The 25,364-nt window shown below is 41.9% G+C and overlaps 1 protein-coding gene across 1 annotated transcript; it reads left to right on the plus strand.

Annotated features, from left to right (window-relative positions):
* Positions 1-26: 26 nt before the first annotated feature.
* On the plus strand, positions 27-23,919 carry alg8 (ALG8 alpha-1,3-glucosyltransferase). The gene is made up of 13 exons (XM_041894623.2): positions 27-236; positions 631-709; positions 2,177-2,370; positions 8,299-8,408; positions 8,885-8,952; positions 11,817-11,943; positions 12,248-12,351; positions 14,583-14,703; positions 15,512-15,651; positions 16,878-17,017; positions 17,311-17,408; positions 17,539-17,611; positions 23,323-23,919. Exons 1-13 carry the CDS (start codon positions 148-150, stop codon positions 23,546-23,548), a joined length of 1,569 nt encoding a protein of 522 aa, XP_041750557.1. The 5' UTR covers positions 27-147; the 3' UTR covers positions 23,549-23,919.
* Positions 23,920-25,364: the final 1,445 nt, after the last annotated feature.

Consider the following 25,364-nt stretch of genomic DNA (forward strand, 5'->3'; position numbering starts at 1 on the left):
TTCTTTTCCTTTGTTTGTAGAACTACGTGTGCTAATTTGACAATGTGACTGCTGTGAGGACCGCGTGACAGAGTCTAGAACCGATACTGTACATCAAAATACTGTACATCTCAATAAAGTTTTTTTACAAAACCAAAAGAAACTGTCATGGCGACGCCCACAGCAGACAACTGGAGTTGGTTTCCTGCATTAGCACTCGGCGTTTCTTTCCTGAAATGTATTTTGATAAACGCATAGTAAGTTAAACATTCTCATAATGTATAATAGATTACAAGTGTCAGTACTAAACATGTATATTTCAAGGTCTCTTATCAGTTCTAATTCATTGATTAGATGTGTCGCTAGCCTGCGTTAGCTTGCTAACTGCATTGGCAGCTTTGCCAATGGATTGAAAAAGTTATTCAAACATACACGTTTACACACATAACTAACTATAAATAAGTGGTTAGGGCATTAGTTGTCACATCTTTATTCAAATCAGGAAAATGTGTCATAAGAGCATCAAGCCTCTTAACTACACTGTCCTAAAACTATCTGTGTACAGGTTTTTTTTTAACAGTGTGAGGTACATTGAGGTATGTTGTGTTGTGTCGTGTGGTTATCTCTGACAGTGTTTTCTGGATATTTCAGTCATTCCACAGACTTTGAGGTTCACAGGAACTGGCTCGCCATCACTCACAGCTTTCCTGTATCAAAATGGTACCATGAGGTTTGTACATACATACATACATACATACATACATACTGTACATGCATGCATAATACATGATTTGTATGCATCAGACTTTGTGTGTCACTCACCCCTTCAGTGCTTTATTATTATTATTATTATTATTATTATTATTATTATTATTATTAAGTGCTCATAGGCTATTTCTAGCTACAAATACTATAGCTATATCATTCTCTTGCGTCAGATAGCGCAACGAATCCACACTGAGATTGAGGGAAGAGCGTCGCCACCTTTCGGCAATGTTCCCTCTAAAATATCAGCCCGCGCAGAGAAGCACGAGATTGAACTTCACTCAACTTTGTAGAGTTTTACCCCTTAGTTAACACTACCAACGTTTCCATTTACTGTGGGAATTGTGAAAGAATAAATGCAATATAAGCCACTTTCAATGCAACATACCAAAACTCTGCAAAACTAACTATGCAAGAGATTTTGTTTTAGGCAGAATGCTTTGGAGTAGGATTCTATAGCATTGACAGGCACGACTCATGCCTGTACTCTACATAGATCGATGCGCCATAACCAATCAGAGCTGCAGTAGGCCTATATGCAAATAGATCATTGCCATAATGCGTCTGTGCCATTCATTTTGAATTGGACTGTGTTTACTGCATAAGCAGTCGTGAGTAGATTAGTTTGTTTTGAGATCAAAGCGAGAGCTGCATGAAGCCAAGTGTGCACGTTTGTTCATATCCTTTGCTAGTTAGTGAGTTATTAGCCCAGTTATAGATCATCTGTAGTCAGCAATGGGGGAGTGATTGCTTCTTACAAGAGCACAAAACGTGTACATTTCTACATCTTTGTAAAGCGAGTCAGGTAAAGAGCTTTTCTTTTTGTCTTAAAGGGGCAGAGTTGTATTCTGAGATGGACTTGAATAAGCTAAGTAGCCAATAGGCAGAGGGTAGCATAATTTGTCTGATTCTCTGAAATAATGGTATTGGAATAATGCTTTTTATTTTGTAAAGTGGTTTCTTGCATCAAACAACACAACAACATTTTCCGTCACCTCCTTGTCTGAAGGACAAGTGGATAAACAGGTTAATGTCAAGCCCTGCATGTTTTTTTCAAAAGTCGCAAGGAATGTAGGCCTACATTGAACACCACTGTAAGCTGAATGATAGAACAGCTATTTCCATGTTATGGAATGTATTTTCTCCATTGTTTCTGATGGTAGGCCACTCTGGTAGGCCTACATTATGATCATCCACAGTAGGCTACTTGACCACTTTCTGAAACTGTAACTTAAAGTGGGTACAGCCTCAGTGTTCACAGTAAACGCACGCTGGAAGTTGCACAGAATTTTCACAATGTTAAAGTTTGCACTCAGCAAACCTGAAATTTGCTCAGTGCCAAAAAAAAGATAGAGGGAATGTTACCTGTCGGAAGATATTGATACCTATAGCATACAAATGTTAATGTCTGTGTGTTTGTCTTTCTGTGTAGAACACCTCAGAGTGGACCCTGGACTACCCTCCTTTGTTTGCCTGGTTTGAGTATGGCCTGTCCCACGTGGCTCAGCACTTTGACAAGGAGATGCTGGTGGTGCAGAATCTCATCTACACCAGTCCTGCTACCGTCCTCTTCCAGAGGCTCTCTGTGATCGTGACGGACGTGGTCTTTATTTACGCCGTCAAAGAGTGAGTATTTTCTCCAGGAGGAAAGGAGACGCTAAAGAAATGAAAATAAATATGTTTTATGCAAGGAGGATGCCTTAAGTATTAAAGTATCTCATAAATGGACATGTACTAAATTGGTCATCATGCTCAGACTTTAAAGGTCTAATGCAGCTGTGTTTATCTCAATATCAAATCATTTCTGGGTAACACTTTACAATTGAAATGGTTAAAAATAAACAAAAATAGCTTCTTAGCAGAAAGCAATTTCTCAAGCAAGAATTTTGCTAGGACTGTCTGGGAGTAGTCTGATTGAGGTAGAGTCCTGCATCGGGTCGGATACCCATGGTTTTCCCGTGGTTGAGCCGCAAATAAATCAGCTGGCAGGTGGAATGAAAACATCCTTTCAACTCGCAGGTCAGCTCGTGGTTCAGAACAATTATATTGCAGGTCGGAAATGTTTTAAATCAAGATAATATTATTATTTTACAAACCCAGGAGCTTGTTGTGTTGAATTGTGTTGCATTTTCCATTAGGCTATGTGAGCGGTGAGGCAGATACAGTGGATTTGGAAAGTATTTAGACCCCTTGACTTTTTCCACATTTTGTTACGTTACAGCCTTATTCTAAAATGGAATAAATAAAAACAATTCCTCATCTATCTACACACGATACCCCATAATGACAAAGCGAAAACAGGTTTTTAAAATTGTTTGCAAATGTATTAAAAATAAAAAACAGAAATACAGTATTTATATAAGTATTCAGACCCTTTGCTATGAGACTCGAAATTTAGCTCATGTGCATCCTGTTTCCATTGATCATCCCTGAGATGTTTCTAAAACTTGATTGGAGTCCACCTGTGGTAAATTCCATTGATTGGACATGATTTGGAAAGGCACACACCTGTCTATATAAGGCCCCACAGTTGACAGTGCATGTCAGAGCAAAAACCAAGCCATGAGGTCGAAGGAATTGTCCGGACAGCTCCGAGACAGGATTATGTCAAGGCACAGATCTGGGGAAGGGTACCAAAACATTTCTGCAGCATTGAAGGTCCCCAAGAACACAGTGGCCTCCATTCTTAAATGGGAGAAGTTTGGAACCACCAAGACTCTTCCTAGAGCTGGCCAAACTGAGCAATCGGGGGAGAAGGGCCTTGGTCAGGGAGGTGACCAATAACTCGATGGTCACTCTGGCCGAGCTCCAGAGTTCCTCTGTGGAGATGGTAGAACCTTCCAGAAGGACAACCATCTCTGCAGCACTCCACCAATCAGGCCTTTATGGTAGAGTGGCCAGACGGAAGCCACTCCTCAGTAAAAGGCACATGACAGCCCGCTTGGAGTTTGCCAAAAGGCACCTAAAGGACTCTCAGACTATGAGAAACAAGATTCTCTGGTCTGATGAAACCAAGATTGAACTCTTTGGCCTGAACGCCAAGCGTCACGTCTGGAGGAAACCTGGTTCCATCCTTACGGGGAAGCATGGTGGTGGCAGCATCATGCTGTGGGGATGTTTTTCAGTGGCAGGGACTGGGAGACTAGTCAGGATCGAGGGAAAGATGAACGGAGCCAATTACAGAGAGATCCTTGATGAAAACCTGCTCCAAAGCGCTCAGGACCTCAGACTGCGGCGAAGGTTCACCTTCCAACAGGACAACGACCCTAAGCACACAACCAAGACAGCGCAGGAGTGGCTTCGGGACAAGTCTCTGAATGTCCTTGAGTGGCCCAGTCAGAGCCCGGACTTGAACCTGATCGAACATCTCTGGAGAGACCTGGAAATAGCTGTGCAGCGACGCTCCCCATCCAACCTGACAGAGCTTGAGAGGATCTGCAGAGAAGAATGGGAGAAACTCCCAAATAAAGGTGTGCCAAGCTTGTAGCGTCCTACCCAAGAAGACTCAAGGCTGTAATCGCTGCCAACGGTGCTTCAACAAAGTACTGAGTAAAGGGTCTGAATACTTATGTCAATGTGATATTTCAGTTTCTTTTTTTTTTTTTACGTTAGCAAACATTTCTAAAAACCAGTTTTTGCTTTGTGATTTGTGGATATTGTGTGTAGATTGATGAGGATTATACTTTTTAAAATCCATTTTAGAATAAGGCTGTAACGTAACAAAATGTGGAAAAAGTCAAGGGGTCTGAATACCGAAGGCACTGTATTGCCTAGGCTACTAGCCACCCAGCGAGAGAGTGGAGCAGGGAACTGTCCATTAGTAGGATATTTGTGTGGTTCTGAAACATTCCTAATTTGTCCACCTGCAGAGCTTATGTTCCCTTCTGCCACGCGACAATACGTTGGCAAGTTTATTTTTTCAGACTCTTAGCTCAAGCGAAAATGGCTAACATAAGGAGAAATGGAAAGAAAGGTTGTGATGGTAATATATACCATCGTGGAAACAGGTGCTGCGCAAGTGAAATCTCCAGTTTGGAAGGATTTTGGAGTCATTGTGGACAAGGAGGACAACAACCTGGTAGATGGATACACAGCCTGCAAAAGTGCAAGCAGGTATTTGTTTACAATAATTCAGTTAATTATTCAGGCTTTCGTTCATTTAAACCATACGCAGGCCATATAAAGTTTATATCTGTGTGGCTGGTAAAGGTTTGAGTAGCCAATAGCCTACTAAATAAATGTAGGCTATTTTTGCAGCCTATAGTCGATTTGATTCTGGAATAGCCTAATAAATTAATGTTATTTGGCGGGTCACGGACCGGCTCTCGGAACAATTCTATGTGGGTGGATCGGGTTGCAGAGAAAAATCTGTCCTGATGTCGTGTATTGGGTGGGACTGTTGGTCAATCGGTATAACATACTTTGGGTAGTCAACGACCAATCACTTTCACCTGAAAACTAAAAACACGCCCAACGGGCCAATGAATGCAGAGCCGGCCCTAGGAAGCCCCACCTTCCTAGCTACAACACCGGGGCTCACATTAATTTACTAAATTCTTCACTTTTCAGCTCGTCTGAAGGAGAACATATCACTCAATTTTTCAAGACTACTGGATTCTGCTCCGACTTGGGTGTCTGTTAGTGGGGAGAGAGTACTTGTCCCCCTAGATGTTGCGAGTTTTGGGTGTTGGTATCGGTTTTTGTGTTTTACTAAAAGCGAATTACTTTCAGCTAATGCTTCTTTGCCTACCACTTCTGCTCGGCTTGTGTAGCCAGTGCTTCCTTGCTTGAGTAAGATGGCCAGTGGTAAGAGTAAGTTCAAAAAGGCTAACCAGACGGATTTGAACCTCCGACCATGCCCTAGGGCATGTGGTTTCACAATGAAAATTAAAGATACTCAATGTTGTCCTGTTTGCCGGGGGTGGAAACACGCCTCAGGCTGCCTTGGCTTGGACCAGCTCGTGTGACCGGTGTCACCGGCTGAGTTCAGACTCTGTTGTCTACTGACTTCTGAGGAAGATTGGGTTTACTGGAGAAGGGCCTCTTTTTTTTTTTAAGAATGGTGTTACGTCGGCCTCAGGGCTGCCGAAGACAGGGAGAGGTGCTGTTTTCGGATCGGAGTTGTTCCCCACCTGTCATGCGGGAGACTTGGGTTCAATTCCCCAATGGGCATCCCAGCCAGGCAATGGGCTAGTTGGCTGGGTTCTATGCTTCCCTGAAGGTGTTCGGGAACCGCATTCTGGAAAGGATGTGGTACTGTATCTCTGACTGGTTCTGGGGGTTTTTCAGAGAAAGAGATGGATGAGCTAGCTCTGGCAGCATCATATCTCTGCCGCGGATATCGCGCTGGACTGCGGAGCAGCAAACCGGCAGTATGGCTTTCCTCTCCTTTGCAACAGAGTTAACACAGGTTGGGAACATTTTTACCACCTGCCGTAAAGAGTCGCTTGACTCTCTTTCAATTTTTTTTACCTGGAGTAACTCACATTCAGCCAAGTTGCATGAATGTGGAACTGTTTTATAGGGGGCGCGTCTAGTTTGCAGGTCTGTATGGGAAGCTAGTTAGCCACCTCATCTCGGAGGCTAACAGAGAGGGTAATCTTAGTCGTTCGTTCCCGAATAGAGGGCGGCTGGTTCCGGTGGACCAGTGTCACAAATAGCCTACCGGAGCGGGGGGAATTGTTTTGGGCGAGCCAATTTCGCCAAAGGAGTGTTTGGCTCAACTATGGAGTCCATGCAGTCCCGTTCCGAGGAGAAGCAAAAGCAGCAAGTAGCAGTGCTTTCTTCCTGCGTTCAAGTCATGTTGGGAACTCGTGCAATATGACTTTCCTGCAAGGAAAATGCACGTGAATGCCCGTCCAACTCTGGTTTATGACTAGGAGACTCGGGTATGATATCTGGATCCAAATCTTTTTCATATGCGGGGCTTCGATGTCATGCACCACTGAGAATGGCTGTCAATGGTGACATTGAGCATTTGCATTTTGGTCATCTGGTGGACGCTCTTATCCAGAGCGACTTGCAGTAGTGAGTGCAGTGCTTCTACCCAAGGCCCTGTGGTGTCCAAGGGTATCGAAAGTAAGGTATCACCCATATGTGAGAATAAATCAGTCTCCTCCCCGCAGTCGGACACAAGGTTGTCGGGCGTGGCGGGTGTGAGAGGACATGACAAAATAACCACATTATCCCAGTCCTCAAGGTGGTGCTCCACCACTGCAGATGACAATGTATAGGTGGTTGGCCGCATTCTCCCGCCCAGTTGCGGGCATGCGAGGTGTCACCGTGGATGTGTCCTAGTGCCTGTTTTGAGAGAGAAGATTTCCTCTCTTCTTTGGAAGCGGGCTATTTGGGTGGTTCCCCTGTCGGAAGTACGGAGTGGTTGGTACAACCGGTATTTCCTAGTTCCTAACAGCAATGGAACACTGCGTCCCATCCTGGACTTGCGTGGTTTGGACAAGCACTTCAAGGAGTTCAAAATGCTCACGCTTCGGTGGCTAATACAGTCTGTGTGTCCCAGCGATTGATTTACGTACAGTGCCTTCAGAAAGTATTCACACCCTTTGACTTATTCCACATTTTGTTGTGTTACAGCCTGAATTTTAAATTGATTAAATGTAGATGTTTTTTCACTGGCCTACACACAATACCCGATGGCATCAAAGAGGAATAGTGTTTTTAGAAATGTTTACAAATTAATAAAAAATGAAAAGCTGAAATGTCTTGAGTCAATAAGTATTCAACCGCTTTGTTATGGCAAGCCTAAATAGGTTCAGGAGTACAACATTTGCTTAACATTTACATAATAAGTTGCATGGACTCACTCTGTGGGCAATAATAGTGTTTAACATGATTTTGTAATGACTATCTCATCTCTGTACCCCACACATACCCATAGTATGTTATACCGAGTGACCGACTGAAAGGGAACTTACAGTTATGAATATAACTACTGTTCCCTGAAGGAGGGAATGACGTATAACATGTTTTGGCCCCGCGCCGTCAGGGGGTTTGGGCTTGTTGAAGAGCGGTACTGAATTGAATAAATTAACGCTGGTATTATAGCCAGGAAGGTAGGGCTTCCAAGGGCAGGCTCTGCATTTATTGGCCCATTGGGTGTGTTTTAGTTTTCTTCAGGTGAATGTGATTGGTCGTTGACTCCCCATAGTATGTTATACCTTGTTCCCTCCTTCAGGGAACAGTAGTTCTATTCATAACTGTACGTTATTGGCAGAGAGGAGGGCAAACTCTCTTTGTTATTGGTCTATTAACTTATACCAAAACCCCACCCATGCAAAACAAGCTGAAATTTCAGGTGGTCTTTTCAAGCAGCTCTTACAATTAAAAGGGCATTATCATCATTTTCACAATTTCACAGCATTATTCCAACCTCATAGTGTGGAAATATATTTAACACACAGGATAATCAGGTTTTTGACTGCACTGCCCCTTTTAAGGATTTTATTTGTTTATGTTTATTTTTTGTGTTTTGTATATACTGTACAGTGTATGTTTCAGTCCCCCTTTTAGAACTACTGTTTTTCTCTCTTCCTCCAGATGCTGTAGAAGTGTGAGAGAGGAGAAGGGTTCCAAGGACCTCCTGGGGCATCCATTTTTCATCCTGGCAGCTCTGCTCCTGTGGAACTTTGGCCTCCTCATCGTTGACCGTATCCTTCACTCACTACTCTGAGAGCTGGGTTATGTTCATTAGGCCACAAAATGGAAGAAAACACACTGAAACATAGAAGGATTACCGAGACCTGTCCAATAAGAAACTCATTTAAAACTCATGTTTTAAAATGGTGTTCCCTAATGAATATGAAAAGAAGAGAAAGGCTTGCACACTGAATATGCTTCCAATTACCACCTTTATTGACTTTTTGATCCACAAGGATCTTCGTCAGGTCAAATGGTAAGACCACATACTGCCCTAATGAACATGACCCAGCTGTTTTCACAAGGTCAAGGAGCTTACATTACCTAGTTCATTATGGCAATTAAACTCTATAGAGCTGTAACTAACCAGTCTGGAGAAACTAAAGCTTGAAAAATAAGAGTGGTGAATGGAGATCACTTAATGCTGTTAGCTACCATAACGGGTATTAACCAGCTAGTCTCTCATGTCCTTAGCGTTTCTATCCAGACATTCATTTCCAGTACAATGGATTCCTGTTTGGAATACTGCTGCTATCAGTGGCAAGACATTTACAGGTACTGTACCTACCCAACCACCCTTCCCCACAACACCAATGATTCCTGCATAACTCAACCTTGCTGAATCATGGCAGCAAGCTGACAAGCACAAAGTTAACAAGATCCTTTATTTAGATTAGTTTAAGAAACATGAATGTTTGTGCTATCTTGTTCTTCATTTGAATGTAGGTTTGATCAAATAATATTGTATTTGTCACATGCACCGAATACAAGAGGTGTACACTTTACCGTGAAATGCTTACTTACGAGCCCTTTCCCAACAATGCAGAGTTAAAAAGTAAGAAAAAAATGGCCAAAAAAATAAGGAAATAGTAACACAATAAAATAAGAATAACGAGGCTATATACAAGGAGGACCAGTACCGAGTCAATGTGCGGGGGTACCAGGTATATGTACAGTGCCTTCAGAAAGTATTCACACCCCTTGACTTTTTCCATATTTTGTTGTGTTACAGCCTGAATTTAAAATGGATTAAATTGAGATTTGTTGGTCACTGGCCTACACACAATACCCTATAATGTTAAAGTGGAATTATGTTTTTTGAAATTTTAAAAAATGTATTCAAAATGAAAGGCTGAAATGTCTTGAGTCAGTATTCAACCCCTTTGTTATCGCAACCCTAAATACGTTCAGGAGTAAAAATTTGCTTAAGTCTGTGTGCAATAATAGTGTTTAACATTATTTTCTCATGACTACCTCATCTCTGTACCCCACACATACAATTATCTGTAAGGTCCCTCAATCGAGCAGTGAATTTCAAAAATGGAGTCAAGAAGGGCACCTATTGGTAGATGGGTAAAAACATTTTTTAAAGCAGACATTGAATTTCCCTTTGAGTGTGGTGATGTTATAATTTACATTTTGGATGGTTTATCAATACACCCATTCACTCCAAAGATACAGGCGTCCTTCCTAACTCAGTTGCCGGAGAGGAAGGAAACCGTTCAGGGATTTCAGCATGAGGCCAATGGTGACTTTAAAACAGTTACAGAGTGTAATGTCTGTGATAGGAGAAAACTGAGGATGGATCAACAATCGTAGTTACTCCACAATACTAACCTAATTGACAGAGTGAAAAGAAGGAAGCCTGTACAGAATACAAATATTCCACCAGACACTGGGAGATGAATTCACCTTTCAGCAGGACAATAACCTAAAACACAAGGCCAAATCTACACTGGAGTTGCTTAACAAGAAGAAAATATAAATGTTCCTGAGTGGCCGAGTTACAGTTTTAACTTAAATCTGCTTGAAAATCTATTGCACGATCTGGAAATAAGAATAATGGCCCAATGTTGCACAATCCAGGTGTGGAAAGCTCTTAGAGACTTACCCAGAAAGACTAACAACTGTAATAGCTGCCAAAGGTGATTCTAACATGTATTGACTCAGGGGGTTGAATACTAATCTAATCAAGATATATTAGTGTTTTATTTTTAATAACATTTATTTTTTACAAATGTTAGAATTCTTCTTCCACTTTGATATTAGAGAGTATTTTGTGTAGATCATTGACCAGAAAATGACAATTAAATCCATTTGAATCCCAATTTGTAACACAACAAAATGTGGAAAAAGTCAAAGGGTGTGAATACTTTCTGAAGGCACTGTAGGTAGGGGTAAAAGTGGCTAGGCAATCAGGATAGCTAGTAAGCAGAGTAGCAGCAGCGCATGTAAAGAGTGTGAAAGTGTGTGTGTGGTGTCAATGTGTGTGTGTGTTAGAGTGGCTGTGTAGTATGTGTGGGTAGAGTCCAGTGAGTGTGCATAGAGCCAGTCTAAGAGAGTCAGTGCAACAAAAAAAGGGGGTCAATGCAAGGATTCCGGGTAGCCATTTGATTAACTGTTGAGCAGTTTTATGGCTTGGGGGTAGAGGCTTTTCAGGAGCCTTTTGGTCCCAGACTTGGCTCTCCGGTACCGCTTGCCGTGCGGTAGCAGAGAGAGCAGTCTGTGCCTTGGGTCACTGGAGTCTTTGACAATTTTTCGGGCCTTCCTCTGACACCACCTGGTATAGATGGCAGGGAGCTCGGCCCGAGTGAAGTACTGGGCCGTACGCACTACCCTCTGTAGCGCCTTACGGTCAGATGCCAAGCAGTTGCCATACCAGGCGGTGATGGTGCAGCTGTATAACTTTTTGAGGATCTGGGGACCCATGCCAAATCTTTTCCGCCTCCTGAGGGGGAGAGGCATTGTCGGGCCCTCTTCACAACTGTGTTGGTGTGTTTGGACCATGATAGGTCCTTAGTGATGTGGACACTGAGGAACTTAAAGCTCTCGACCCGCTCCACTACAGTCCCGTCGATGTGAATGGGGGCGTCCTCGGCCCTTCGTTTCCTGTAGTCCATGATCAGCTCCTTTGTCTTGCTGATATTGAGGGAAAGGTTGTTGTCCTGACACTACACTGCGAGGTCTTTGACCTCCTCCCTATAGGCTGTCTCATCGTCAAACTTAATGATGGTGTTGGAGTCGTGCGTGGGTGAACAGGGAGTACAGGAGGGGACTTAGCATGCACCCCTGAAGGGGCCCCCGTGTAGAGGGTCAGCGTTGCAGATGTGTTGTTGCCTACCCTCACCACCTGGGGGTACCCGTCAGGAAGTCCAGAATCCAGTTGTCTGGTAGGCTCGCATCACTGGGCAGCTCGCAGCTGGGTTTCCCTTTGTAATCCGTGATAGTTTGCTAACCCTGCCACATCCGACGAGCATCTGAGCCGGTGTAGTAGGATTCGATCTTAGTCCTGTGTTGAAGCTTTGCCTGTTTGATGGTTTGTAGGAGGGCATAGCTGGATCTTTTTATAAGCGTCCAGATTGCTGTCTTTTCCTACGGAAATGGGTAGCTATTTTATGACATTATTTCTGGTTGAGCAGGGCAGACACCTGGAGGGGGCGTTGCTTTTCGCTATTCTCCTGAACCTGAAACACATCTACCTGTACATTGCTCCTGCCTACGGGATCTTCTTGCTGCGGAGCTACTGCTTCACCGAGGACAACACAGGTAACCATGGTTACAGAGATAACACCAGAGCTAGCAGGTTACATGTGTAACACAGAGTTAGCTGTTGGGTGATAAACAGAAAATGAACATTTTCAGGAGCAACACTAGAGATGGCACGTAACGTTACCTGGGTAACAGTAAGCGTGAACAGTGGTTGATGACATTTCAAATGAATTTGATTCTGAACAAAATAATTCACAGTTTAATGAGAGAATATGACTGTAATAAACTCACTGATCAAATATTTGATATCCAACCAGACAGTTTATTCACTCTGTTCCTCTCTGTTGTGTGTTTCCTTCAGATGGCTCTGTGAGATGGAGCAGTTTCAGTCCTGTTCGTCTGGTAGCTCTGGGATCTATCGTGATCTCTGTCTGTGCCCTGTCCTTTGGCCCGTTCATTGCTATGGTATGTACTCTGTCAGTACAACAGCATGCTGTGTAGATACCATTTATGTTTATTTTTACCTCTATGTCCGGGTCGCATTAACACAGGATTTTGCGTTTTTCACGCAGAAAAGGAAAGATAAAACACTTGCTGCATTTTGTAAACGCAGATCTAAAATGTGACTCATTTCAGGAAACTAGGCGTATGTCGCACGTCACTAGTTCACAGGAGAGGCATTTGAATGTAAATTCCATTGATTGGACATGATTTGGAAAGGCACACACCTGTCTATTAAAGGTCCCACAGTTGACAGTGCATGTCAGAGCAAAAACCAAGCCGTGAGGTCGAAGGAATTGTCCGTACAGCTCTGAGACATGATTGTGTCGAGGCACAGATCTGGGAAGGGTACCAAAACATTTCTGCAGCATTGAAGGTCCCCAAGAACACAGTGGCCTCCATCATTCTTAAATGGAAGAAGTTTGGAACCACCAAGACTCTTCCTAAAGCTGTCTGCCCGGCCAAACAGAGCAATCTGGGGAGAAGGGCCTTGGTCAGGAAGGTGACCAAGAACCCGATGGTCACTCTGACAGAGCTCCAGAGTTTCTCTGTGGAGATGGGAGAACCTTCCACAAGGACAACCATCTCTGCAGCACTCTACCAATCAGTCCTTTATGGTAGAGTGGCCAGACAGAATCTACTCCTCAGTAAAAGGCACAAGACAGCCCGTTTGGAGTTTGCCAAAAGGCACCTAAAGACACTCAGACCATGACAAACAAGATTCTCTGGTCTGATGAAACTAAGATTGAACTCTTTGGCCTGAATGCCAAGCATCACGTCTGGAGGAAACCTGGCACCATCCCTACGGTGAAGCATGGTGGTGGCAGCATGCTGTGGGGATGTTTTTCAGCGGCAGGGACTGGGAGACTAGTCAGGATCGAGGGAAAGATGAACAAAGCAAAGTACAGAGAGATCCTTGATGAAAACCTGCTCCAGAGCGCTCAGGACCTCAGACTGGGGCGAAGGTTCACCTTACAACAGGACAACAACCCTAAGCACACAGCCAATACAACGCAGGAGTGGCTTCGGGGCAAGTCTCTGAATGTCCTTGAGTGGTCAAGCCAGAGCCTGGACTTAAACCTGATCGAACATCTCTGGAGAGACCTGAAAATAGCTGTGCAGCGACGCTCCCCATCCAACTTGACAGAGCTTGAGAGGATCTGCAGAGAAGAATGGGAGAAACTCCCCAAACACTGGTTTGCCAAGCTTGTAGCGTCATACCCAAGAAGACTTGAGGCTGTAATCGCTGCCAAAGGTGCTTCAACAAAGTACTGAGTAAAGGGTCTGAATACTTATGTAAATGTGATATTTCAGTTTTGTATCAATTTGAAAACAATTCTAAAACCTGTTTTTTCGCTTTGTTATTATGGGGTATTGTGAGTCGATTGATGAGGGGGGAAAAAACAATTCAATCCATTTTAGAATAAGGCTGTAACGTAACAAAATGTGGAAAAATACTTTCCGAATGCGTCTCGCCAAATAGTAGAAAGTAGATTATTCAGTCAACGTTCCTATCGGCCCTGGACTATTGCGACATTATCTATATAAACGCAATTGCCACTTAATTAAAGCTGTTAGATGCAGTTTATCATAGCGCACTGCGCTTTATTACGGCCGAGAATTTTTTAACTCATCACTGCATTCTATACCAGAAAGTTGGTTGGCCCTCTTTGCTGTCACGTAGGTTGATACATTGCTGTTTTCATTTATAAAGCCCTTTTACTAAAAGTCCCACTGTACCTAACATCTTTACTAAACTTTAGACATTTAGGTCAGACTTTAGGTCTCTACTGAGTTAGGTAAATCAGCTTTTAGTTTTCTTGCACCTTATTTGTGGAACAATCTTCAAAATGTTCTTACATTTGATGTTCTGGTGCCGCTAGGGCAATTCAGAAAGCTTATTAAGGAACTTATTACTGATGAATGTGTTAGTTTTTTATGACCGTGTTTTTCTTTCTGCTTGTATTTTCTGTGATTTATGTAATTGAGACCTTGGTCTCAGTATGACTCTCTGATAAAATAAAGGTTAAATTAAGTATATATACTTTTTGTTGTGCTTTATCTAACTGCTCTGTCAGTTATTTTATATTAGTGACGCACTGAGCCAGCTCAAATAAGTAATGTACTGGTGAATGTGATTGGGTATCTGCTGCTGTCTTAAAGGGATAGTTCAGTGACTATAATTTCTCTCTCAGGGCCAGCTCCCCCAGGTCCTTTCCAGACTCTTCCCCTTTAAGAGGGGCCTGTGCCATGCCTACTGGGCCCCTAACGTCTGGGCCCTCTACAACATGGTGGATAAAGCTCTGTCTGTGCTGGGTAAGGCACTGTTTACTCTCTCTATGACTTCAGTATGGTCCCCCCTGTCCATATAATCTTATGCGTTATGATTTAACCCCCTAGAGTCTATTGACACACTGGTGCGTCAATCTAAGAAGCATTGGATGCGTCTCAATCTGCCGATGTCGCACTTCTGCATCTGTGGTGAAAGGTGGCAGAGCTAGAGCGGTGTTTGTCAGAACTTGAGATACCCCGAAAATCGGTCTTCTCACGAAAATGTCTGTAGCGTCCGAACCGTTTGGCCTAAAAACTATTATGACTCTCACAAACACGATGGTGGTCTCAGTTTTGCTCTGCGACCCCCACAAGTGTCAGGGGACTCGTTTGAAGTCGGTACCGTCGATGTGCCAACTTCTGTTTGTAGCGTCTAAACCATTTGGTCTACAAACTAATGTGATCCCACTGTGGAAAGGGGACTCATTTGAAGGTAGTTTTGTGCCTACCCAAAAAAAAGGGTTAAATATGTGTAAGAAATATATATATCTCCTGATCTTTCTTATATCTCCTAGATATAGGACAGACACTTCAAAACCTTGTTTCTTATGATATATTTTTTTACTGTCTTTTTTGCCATTTATGAATGTGTTATTCAATGCGTTTCTATGGGCTTTATTCAATGGGGGTCTGTCAGGTAAATCTTGTGGCTTTCTAGAAAGTAGCCTATGAATGGGCTGGAGGGACAGCGACTCAAGGAATAATATTACCGGTTTGAGGGGATTTGAGGGGATTTAGACATGCTATTTGTGGCATGTTAGCAGGGGTTTAATGGGTGGTGTGTTTCTCTCAGGTGTGCGTCTGAAGCTGTTGGACGTGGCAAAGCTTCCCAAAGCCTCAATGACCGGTGGATTGGTGCAGGAGTTCCAGCACTCTGTCCTCCCCTCCATCTCTCCCTCCATCACACTCATCTGTACTCTGCTCTCCATCATGGTGAGCATAATCTCTGGCAAAAATTCTGCAGCCCTGTTCAGAATCACCACTAAAGACCAGGGGTTGGAACCTAAAACTATTTTTCGAGGAACAAAATCAGAACCGGGAACGAAAGTGATCCATGTATTCTGTTCCGGAACAGAACCGTTATTTTAAAAGCATGGGAACCGGTTGATATCGTTATTTTACGTTCCAGGCATTGTTTTCAGTCCCACAAAAAAATGCAACAAAGCGCCTATGCAAAGCACTCACTCTGTCACTCAGAAACATATTCTAGTGTCTGCCTGCCAGCTGAAAAAACTTTGCCAATGTGTGGGCATGTGTAGACAACCTGCCCCTCCCCCTCCGAAGCTGACATTACAAGCGTGATTCAGAAATTAGGGAGAGATTTTTGAATAGAGAAGAATGGATGAATTTATTCAATGCTAGTTACAGATGCTATAGTTATCATTTTTCACATTGGATTTATGAACTACAAAATGGAAAGACATGTTTTTAATTCTGGTGCCGCTCTGTGCACACACACGCTTGTTAGTTAGCTAGCTAGCTAGCTAGTTTCTGGTCCAACGTTAAGCCAACTCTCTGATGTTCAAAGACATTCAAAAGTTCCTCCATAGAAGCTGCTACTCCATAGGTATAATTCTGTGGGCCTAATTCAGATAATGCATGTCATAACAAGGTGCCCAGCGCTTCAAGCCAAGCCTCACCCTCCACCCCCTCTCGCTCTCTCCCCACCCGCAAAATTTCAGTCGCATCTCGCGCTCTACACTTGTCTGTTCATCGCGCATGTAAACAACTATAGCCTAGGTAGCCCAATAGCAAGCTGCTCTATCCGCACTGATTGGTGAAGTAATTTCATGACGATTTCAGAGGTTTAAAAAGGAACAGAAAGGAACCATATAAACCGGTACTTTTCGGAGGTTTGAACCGGTTCAGAACTTTATTTTGCAGGTCGGAACAGTGGAACGTAACAAAAATAATAATGGTTCTGTTCAGAACTAAACAATTGGAAAATAATTTTGGTTTCAACCCCTGCTAAAGACTGCTATTATAAACAAACACACTTAATCTATGTACATATAATAATGCAGTTGTTTTTAACCAGATAATATCAGAGCTATATATTTAGAAATTAATATATGGCTTTGGATAATGTGTACCAGCCTAAAGTAAAAGATTAAAAGTTAAGATACCCCCCTCTCTCCCTGCTCCCCCACCCCCCTCAGCCTGCGGTGTTGAGTATCTGGCGTCGTCCGCGTGGTGCCCGGGGGTTCCTGCGCTGCCTGGTGGTCTGTGCCCTGGGCTCCTTCATGTTCGGCTGGCACGTCCATGAGAAGGCCATCCTCATGGCTATACTGCCCTTCAGGTGAACTGCTGACATGCTACTATCAGACGCTGCTATCAGTGACCCATTGACAGCAACTGGGTCATATTCATTGGGGCACACTGTAGCAAAACGTTTTGCAACTGAAAATTAAAATGGGTTTCTTATTGGACATCTCTGGTAGTCACTCCCTGTTTCAGTAAATGTTCTTCTGTTTGGTGCCTAATGAATACAACTCGGGCATAGTTGGTTACATCTTTTATAAACAAAGTGTGAAATTTTTGTACAGCTCCTCTTCCTGTTGTAATGGGTTTTGTGTAATTGTTGTTTGGCAGCGTACTAGCAGTTGAGAGCAGAGAGGATGCTGGGATCTTCCTGATGCTGACCACCACGGGGCATTACTCTCTGTTTCCACTTCTCTTCACTGCAGCAGGTAAGAGCCTCTGCAACTAGACACCACTGGTGCCATTTGGGTTCCCTCTGAGAAGCCATTTTGTTATTAGAAATTTCATATTGGATGATTAGGATATTTAATGTTTGTCTGTCAATCTTTGTTGTCACAGAGCTGCCCATCAAAGTCCTGCTGATGCTGCTGTTCACTCTCTACAGCTTCACCTCTTTAAAGAAGTTGTTCAGGTGGGTGAACTTCCATGTTAGAGTAGATAGGGTACTAGGGGGTAACTAGCCCCCCCTAAGAACAATGTCTAATTGCTGACACAAAAAAGCAACGTTTGGGGAAAAAATTGTATGCTTAGGCGAATAAACTATAAAGGGAAATAAATGGCTACAGTTTACACTTTTTTAGTTATTTCATGAAATGTTGTTTTTAGAAAAGGGGCGTTTTCCCGGTAGAAGATTATGGCATAGGGTTTCATACAAGTGTGTTAAAATCCATTTAATACGTTTTATTTCGAAATTCAGTAAGTAATACTTAAAAGCTATGTCTAGTTGTCTTATTTTAATAATTTAAATACAATATGGGGGGGGAGAATGGTGTTACACGTCACCATTAATATCCGCACTATGAGGAGATTTGACGTAAAGTCCCTCTTTTTAACTCACCTGCACATAGATTGTCTTTGTTCTTTCTTTGTTGTTCCTTTTTCATACAATCCATTATGTACAATTGCACTAAATATTATTTGAATAATGCAAGATTTTTAATCCCAGCAGTCTTTAAAATGACATTCAGGAGCAAAAGGTTTTCAATAGTTGTTTCTAATTCATTAAAAAATATATTAATTGGAATATAATATTGGAATGGAATATAACATTAAATAACATTGGAATATAACATTTAATAACTAACTTAACTAATTAACTCAGTGTAACATTGATGTGACAACTCTCTTATCCTCTGCTAATGCATCATTCTAATTTGTACATAAAGCTATCCCCAGTAAAATTGGAGCCGCCCACCTGCACTGCTCACACCTAATCCAGTCCCCACCTGTGACTGACAACAGGGGGAGAGATGCCAATTGAAAAGCTCTCTTAAAAACGTAGCTAGCTATCTAGCTATATGACATAAAATGCTGTGTAAAATAGCTAAAAGGCTATAAAGTAACATTAAGTGTAAAGCTATCAGTCACTAGTGGAAACATTTACAACTGCAATTAAGTTAAGTTATCTTTTTAATATATTTTACCTCAGGCGATCTGGTAGTAAGGTTGCTAGCTAGCACTCCTAGCAGCTTATGCTATCTAGCTAGCTGGCAAGCATTTGCTGCAAGTGAAGGTGCTAGCTAGCAAGTTAGCATAAACTAGCGCAAACTGGGCTAGTCATCGACTAAATGACAGGTAAAAACACATTCATAACCTTAAAGGGGTAACTAGCCAGTTACCCCCTGGGGGGGGGGAGTTGTCCCCAACACACTCATCCAACATGTTACTACTTTACTAAAAAATTATCTACATTTTTTTCTCTCTAAACAACTGGTGGTATTGATACATACAGTGCTATGAAAAAGTATTTGCCCCCTTTCTAATTTTCTCTACTTTTGCATATTTGTGATACTCAATGTTATCAGATCTTCAACCAAAACCTAATATTAGATAAAGGGAACATAAGTGAACAAATAACACAACAATTACATATTTATTTAATAAACAAAGTTATGCAACACCCAATTCCCCTGTGTGAAAAAGTAATTGCCCCCTTACACTCAATAACTGGTTGTGCCACCTTTAGCTGCAATGACTCCAACCAAATGCTTCCTGTAGTTGTTGATCAGTCTCTCACGTCGCTGTGGAGGTATTTTGGCCCACTCTTCCATGCAGAACTGCTTTAACTCAGTGACGTGTGGGTTTTCAAGCATGAACTGCTCGTTTCATGTCCTGCCACAACATCTCAATTGGGATTAGATCTGGACTTTGACTAGGCCATTCCAAAACTTCCAATTTATTGCTTTTTAGCAATTTTCATGTAGACTTGATTGTGTGTTTTGGATCATTGTCTTGCTGCATGACCCAGCTGCGCTTCAGCTTCAGCTCACAGACGGATGGTCTGACATTCTCCTGTAGAATTAATTCTATGATACAGAGCAGAATTCATGGTTCCTTCTATTAAGGCAAGTCGTCCAGGTCCTGAGGCAGCAAAGCATCCCCAAACCATCACACCACCACCACCATGCTTGACCTTTGGTATGATGTTCTTACTGTGGAATGCAGTGTTTGGTTTTCGCCAGGCATAATGGGACCCATCTCGTCCAAAAAGTTGACTCAAGTTTGCCAAAAAGCACCTGGATGATCATCAAGACTCTTGGAAGAATGTTCTATGGACAGATGATTCAAAAGTATTTTTGGCAAACTTGAGTCAACTTTTTGGACGACATGGTTCCAGTAATGCCTGGCGAAAACCAAACTCTGCATTCCACAGTAAGAACATCATACCAATGGAAGCATGGTGGTGGTGGTGTGATGGTTTGGGGATGCTTTTTCATAGCACTGTATGTCAAGCTGTTGACAACTAACTATATCATTATACATTTGTAATGCTCTCAGTCAAGGTGGTCCTTGATCAGTGGTGGGAAAAGTACCCAATTATAAATAAATAAATAATAATATGCCATTTCGCAGACGCTTTTATCCAAAGCGACTTACAGTCATGTGTGCATACATTTTTATGTATGGGTGGTCCCGGGGATCGAACCCACTACCCTGGCGTTACAAGCGTCATGCTCTACCAATTGAGCTACAGAGGACCACAACTGTCATACTTGAGTAAAAGTAAAGATACCTTAACAGAAAATGACTCAAGTAAAAGTGACAGTCACCCAGTAAAATACTACTTGAGTAAATGTAATTGCTAAAATATACTTAAGTATCACAAGTAAAAGTATAAATCATTTAAAATTCCTTATATTAAGCAAACCAGACGGCACCATTTAAAAAATAATAATAAATTGTATGTCCTGCTAAGCATTCAAAATGTAACGAGTACTTTTGGGTGTCAAGGAAAATGTATGGAGTAAAAAGGACATTATTTTCTTTAGGGATGTAGTGAAGTAAAAGTTCTCAAAAATATAAATAGTGAAGTACAGGGCCCAGTTGCATAAAACATCTTAAATACATTTCCCCTTTATCTTTACCCTTAAAGTTTCCTTAACTTTAAGTCAGTTGCACAAAACATTTTAAGGAAAATGTCCCCCTTAAATTAAGTGAAAAAGTTATAGGTGCCCATGACATCCCTTAAGTGCTTCATTCAGTATGGATATCAATGTAAACAGCATTTGTGGAGGTGAATGTTGCTTTCTTCTGCACTATTTTCAAAAGACAAACATACACTAGCTAGCTAGGTAGCTACTTAGCTAAACAATGGAAGGTGCACAATCCATGGCTACAAAGCTAGCTAGCTGCCTACTCCGTAAGTTAGCTTGACGTGCTAGAAAGTAATAGAAACAAGTTGAGAAACAAGTAAGTCAAAGAAATATGTTCTCCTGTCTTGAATGTAGTTCTATTTTGCTATCTCCCAAAATAAATATATCCTCTTTGAGGAGATGTTCATTCAGGGAATCAGGTCGTCTCAATTGTAACCAGATACTCTTTCTGCTGTACATGCCTTCAAACTACCGCAAAACCCTTAAATGATGCCCTTACCCAAGGAAATGTTTGATGGGCTATATACAACACCCTTAAACATTTCCCTTAGGTAAGGGGAAATTATTCATTTAGGGAAACACTTAAGATGTTTTATTCAACCGGGCCTAGATCATATATTTTTACTTAAGTACTTTACACAACTGTCCTTGATGATTAGTTGACAGTTCAATCAGGTGTGTAAATGCTAGAACAAAAGTCTGCACGCCCTGTGAGTTCCAGGGATATGATCGGAGAGCACTGCTTTTTTTTGTCAGACTTTTTTTTTTGACAATACAAAACATACACATACAAACAACAGCATACAAATGCACACAAACATCAACAACATCACACTTGCCCAGATCCACCTGCTCACATCCCCATCTTCAGCGCCCGCTTCCCTCTCCGCCACATGGCCTCAAACTGCACCATTTTGTTTCTCTCCATCGCCCACTCACTTTCAACATTTAGATAATAAAGCATTTGACCTTTCCATTGATTTCCAGTTTTTAAGTATATGTGTTTTCAAGATGATTGACGAGAAAAGTATCGTCCTACCCATCGGGTATCTCACTGCATCCTCATATGCCATGTCTTTAAATATGCAGACCGACAGCTTAAAAGTTAATTTACATTGTAATACTTCTGACAGCCAACTTTCTAATGCCCATAACTTTTGGACTTTATAGCATTCCCAGAAGGCATGGATTATTGAGTCATTGATAGTTTTACACTTAAGACATGACTCTGCTGTTGTGCTGTAGAATTAGTGAATTTTGTCTCTTGTATAATACTATTCTATACATTAGTTTACACTGGATTAAGTGTACATTTTCGTTAACTGTAATTTCGTTAGTTATGTTTCAACATTCCCTCCATCTTGTGCCAATATCAGTTATTTTTAAGTCTTGGTTCCAATAGTTTATATTTTTTTTCTAAGAGATTGTCAGTTGGATAGGTTCTCTGCAAGGTTTTTTATATCTTACCTATCATATGAATATCAATTTCTGACTAAAATCGGATTCCCTCAAGATTGCTCTGATGTCCAAAAGATTTCAAATCGAAATGTCGTTATATCAAACTTTTAAGTTGCGTTTATTTGAAAATATCTACATTGGTCAGTCCAAAATTGCTTTTTAATTCTGTCATGGAAATAAATGTATTTCCTGTTACCAAGTCATTTACATTTTCTATGCCTTTAGTTTTCCATGTGGACCAATTTATCGGTGAATTCTGAAAAGCTATCCAAGGATTGTTCCATAGAGTTGTGTTTTTAGGAAGTGATATTGGTTCTTGTAGAATGTTTTATTTTGTTATAGTGTTCTTAACTATGAAGTTGTTAATGTTCTTAGCCTTATCCTTTTATCCTTAAATAGACACGTGAAAGGATTCTCGGGATGAGCATGGGCATCTTCAATATGTACCCATTGTTCCTCTTTAGTGCTTTTAACTATATGTTGCAAGTAAAAGCCTTGGGTGGTGTGTTGATACAATTCCATGTCTGGAAGGTTAAAACTACCCTCAGACTTAGGAAGATGTAAAACTTTCCTTTTTATTCTATGAGTTTTATTTGCCCATATAAAGTCTGTTATGACCGAGTATACTTTTTAAAATAATATTTTCGGTGGGGTATTTGGTATTACCGAGAATAAATATAAAAACTTTGGGAGCTATGCCATTCTGAAGAGGTTTATTATACCTGTAAGATTTATGGGAAGATTGTTCCATTTAATTAGATCTGCTTTCATATTGTTGAGTAATGGGATGAAGTTATCTTTATATATTTGTTGTTTGTAATCCACTTAAAGGATTGCTGTAGATCATGAGTTTTTCTATTTCCCATTGCCATTATTTCATTTTTAATTTTATATCCTGAGATTTTAGAGTATTCCGAAAATATTTTTTGCAAGGGGGCATTGAGTTTTCAGTATTGGTCAGGTATATCAGGAGATAATCTGCAAATACATTTAGTTTATATTCATGTTTACCCATACTGATTCCTTTTACGTTTGGGTCCTGTCTAAGAGCACTGCTTTTTGTCAGAGCATAATTAGCTCCTCTCTCGGTATAACCAGCGCCACTGTGTGCTGCTTAACAGTATAGCTTCCTCGCTCACAAATCCTTACCAGTATTGATCTCAGGTATATGTGACCACCTGTTTGAAAATGTACTAGCCAGTTGCGCCACCGAAAAACGAACAATTCGACAACACGTGTGGAGACATTTCAAGCTGTGTGAGCTTACACTACAATCTTAACTCTGTTACAGGGACTCCCTCCTGAACCCCCTGGAAGCCACCTACCTCCTGGGCCTGGTTGCCGTAGAGATCCTCTGTGAGGTTGTTTACCCTCTGTCGCCATGGCAGCATACCCTGCCCTTCGTGCCCCTGCTGTTGACATCAGTGTACTGCTCTCTGGGAGTCTCTTACTCCTTCATACGCCTCTACCTCTCTCTACTGAGGCAGGACGGGACAGACAAACACAAACAACTATGAGACAGAGAGACACTAGTGAGTAGCGAACAATCCACAATCAACAATCCCATGGTTGCATCCCAAGGGCCATATAGAATGTCATTTGCAATGCACTCTGAGGTGTAAAGAAATAAAGGTGGCATTTCAAAATTTCTGCGATGCTGTTACGAGTCCATCCAGAGCAGATCTTCAAGTGTGCATCTATACAGTGGATATAAAAAGTCTACACACCCCTGTTAAAATGCCAGGTTTTTGTGATGTAAAAGAATGAGACAAAGATAAATCATGTCAGAACTTTTTCCACTGTTAATGTTATACCTATAATGTGAACAATTCAATTGAAAAATAAACTGAAATCTTCGAGGGGGAAAAAATGAAAAATAAAAACCTTACAATAACCTGGTTGCATTAACCATTTCTTTGTGGATTTTGATGTGTGCTTAGGGTAATTGTCTTGCCCGAAGATCCACTTGCTGCGAAGTTTCAGCCTCCTGGCAGAGGCAACTTAAATGTCCTGGCACTGGGTAAAGTTGATGCCGTTGACCTTAACAAGGGTCCCAGGACCAGTGGAAGCAAAATACCCCATAACAATAACGATCCACCACCATATTTTACAGTAGGTATGGGGTTATTTTCTGCATATGCATCTTTCTTTCTACGCAAAACCCACCACTGGTGTGTGCGGCCAAAGAGCTCTATTTCCATCTGTCTCCGAACTCCATTGAAAACCTGTGGTTTAATAATATAATAATAATAATGCCATTTAGCAGACGCTTTTATCCAAATCGACTTACAGTCATGCGTGCATAAATTTTTGTGTATGGGTGGTCCCGGGGATCGAACCCACTACCCTGGCGTTACAAGCGCCGTGCTCTACCAGCTGAGCTACAGAGGGCAGTCCATAAGCGCAGACAAAGGATATCAAGGATCTGGAAATATTCTGTATGGAGGAATGCTATAAGATTCCTCCCAATGTGTTCTCTAATTTTATAGTATTTGTTGCTAATATTTATCAAGGGTGCCAATAATTTTGGACTTGACCGTATGCATGAGTGTGTGTGTTCCTACAGTACTGTGCAGTGTGCGGGTCCTGTGAGGAGTGTGTGTGTGAAAAGAAACAGTGGCCGTGCTGAGAGCTAAGAGCTCAACTCTTGACAGCCTGCCAACACCCAGCCATGAGAAAGCCTGCCAGCACTGTGCTGAACCCAACGCACTGTACCTAGTTCACTGCCAAGGCTGATGCTATACACTTCCTAATACACTGCCAAGGAGTCTGCCTTCTCAGTCTGCTTTCTCAGAAACTCCTCTCAATGACGTTATTTTCCTTTTTTCCATCGCAACTTTTTTCCCTTATTCAACTTTTTCACTCCGGACGCTTTATCTGGACATGGTTCATCAACATCTTCAACAGCCGAAGCTAAGTAGTAACATTAACATGATGTCTTCTAATTGCAGTCGCTGTACTCATAATATACAGGAGAACGATCGCCTTACGGCGAAAATAGCTGTGCTACAAGCCCAGCTTCAGACGCAATCGTTAGGCAAGGGTAATCTCAGTGTAGGAAAGGAAGAAACAGCGTCTGTGCCACCAGTAAGTACAGACAGTAACGTTAGTATAAATCCCCCGCACAGTCCCCAGGCGGACAACTTTCTCATGGCTTCTGGAGGGAAATACTGTTGGAATGCTCAACCGGTGTCGCTCATTCAGCCGACAGAAACCTTCAACCGGTTTTCCCCATTATGTAGCGAGTCGGAGTCTGAGTCTGAGTCTTCTCTAGTCTCTACTCCTCCCGTTACGGGGTCTGAGACGCCAAGGCTCCCACCATTAGCTCTGACA

The sequence above is a fragment of the Coregonus clupeaformis genome, chromosome 13 (genome assembly GCF_020615455.1).
Source record: "Coregonus clupeaformis isolate EN_2021a chromosome 13, ASM2061545v1, whole genome shotgun sequence".
Lineage (NCBI taxonomy): Eukaryota > Metazoa > Chordata > Actinopteri > Salmoniformes > Salmonidae > Coregonus > Coregonus clupeaformis.

Excerpts from the sequence above, each read along its gene's own strand:
- alg8 (XM_041894623.2), top strand. The coding sequence starts at position 148 with ATGGCGACGCCCACAGCAGACAACTGGAGTTGGTTTCCTGCATTAGCA. Across the intron at positions 710-2,176 it reads TATCAAAATGGTACCATGAG|AACACCTCAGAGTGGACCCT; the intron begins GTTTGTACATAC and ends CTTTCTGTGTAG. Across the intron at positions 17,409-17,538 it reads ACTTCTCTTCACTGCAGCAG|AGCTGCCCATCAAAGTCCTG; the intron begins GTAAGAGCCTCT and ends TTGTTGTCACAG.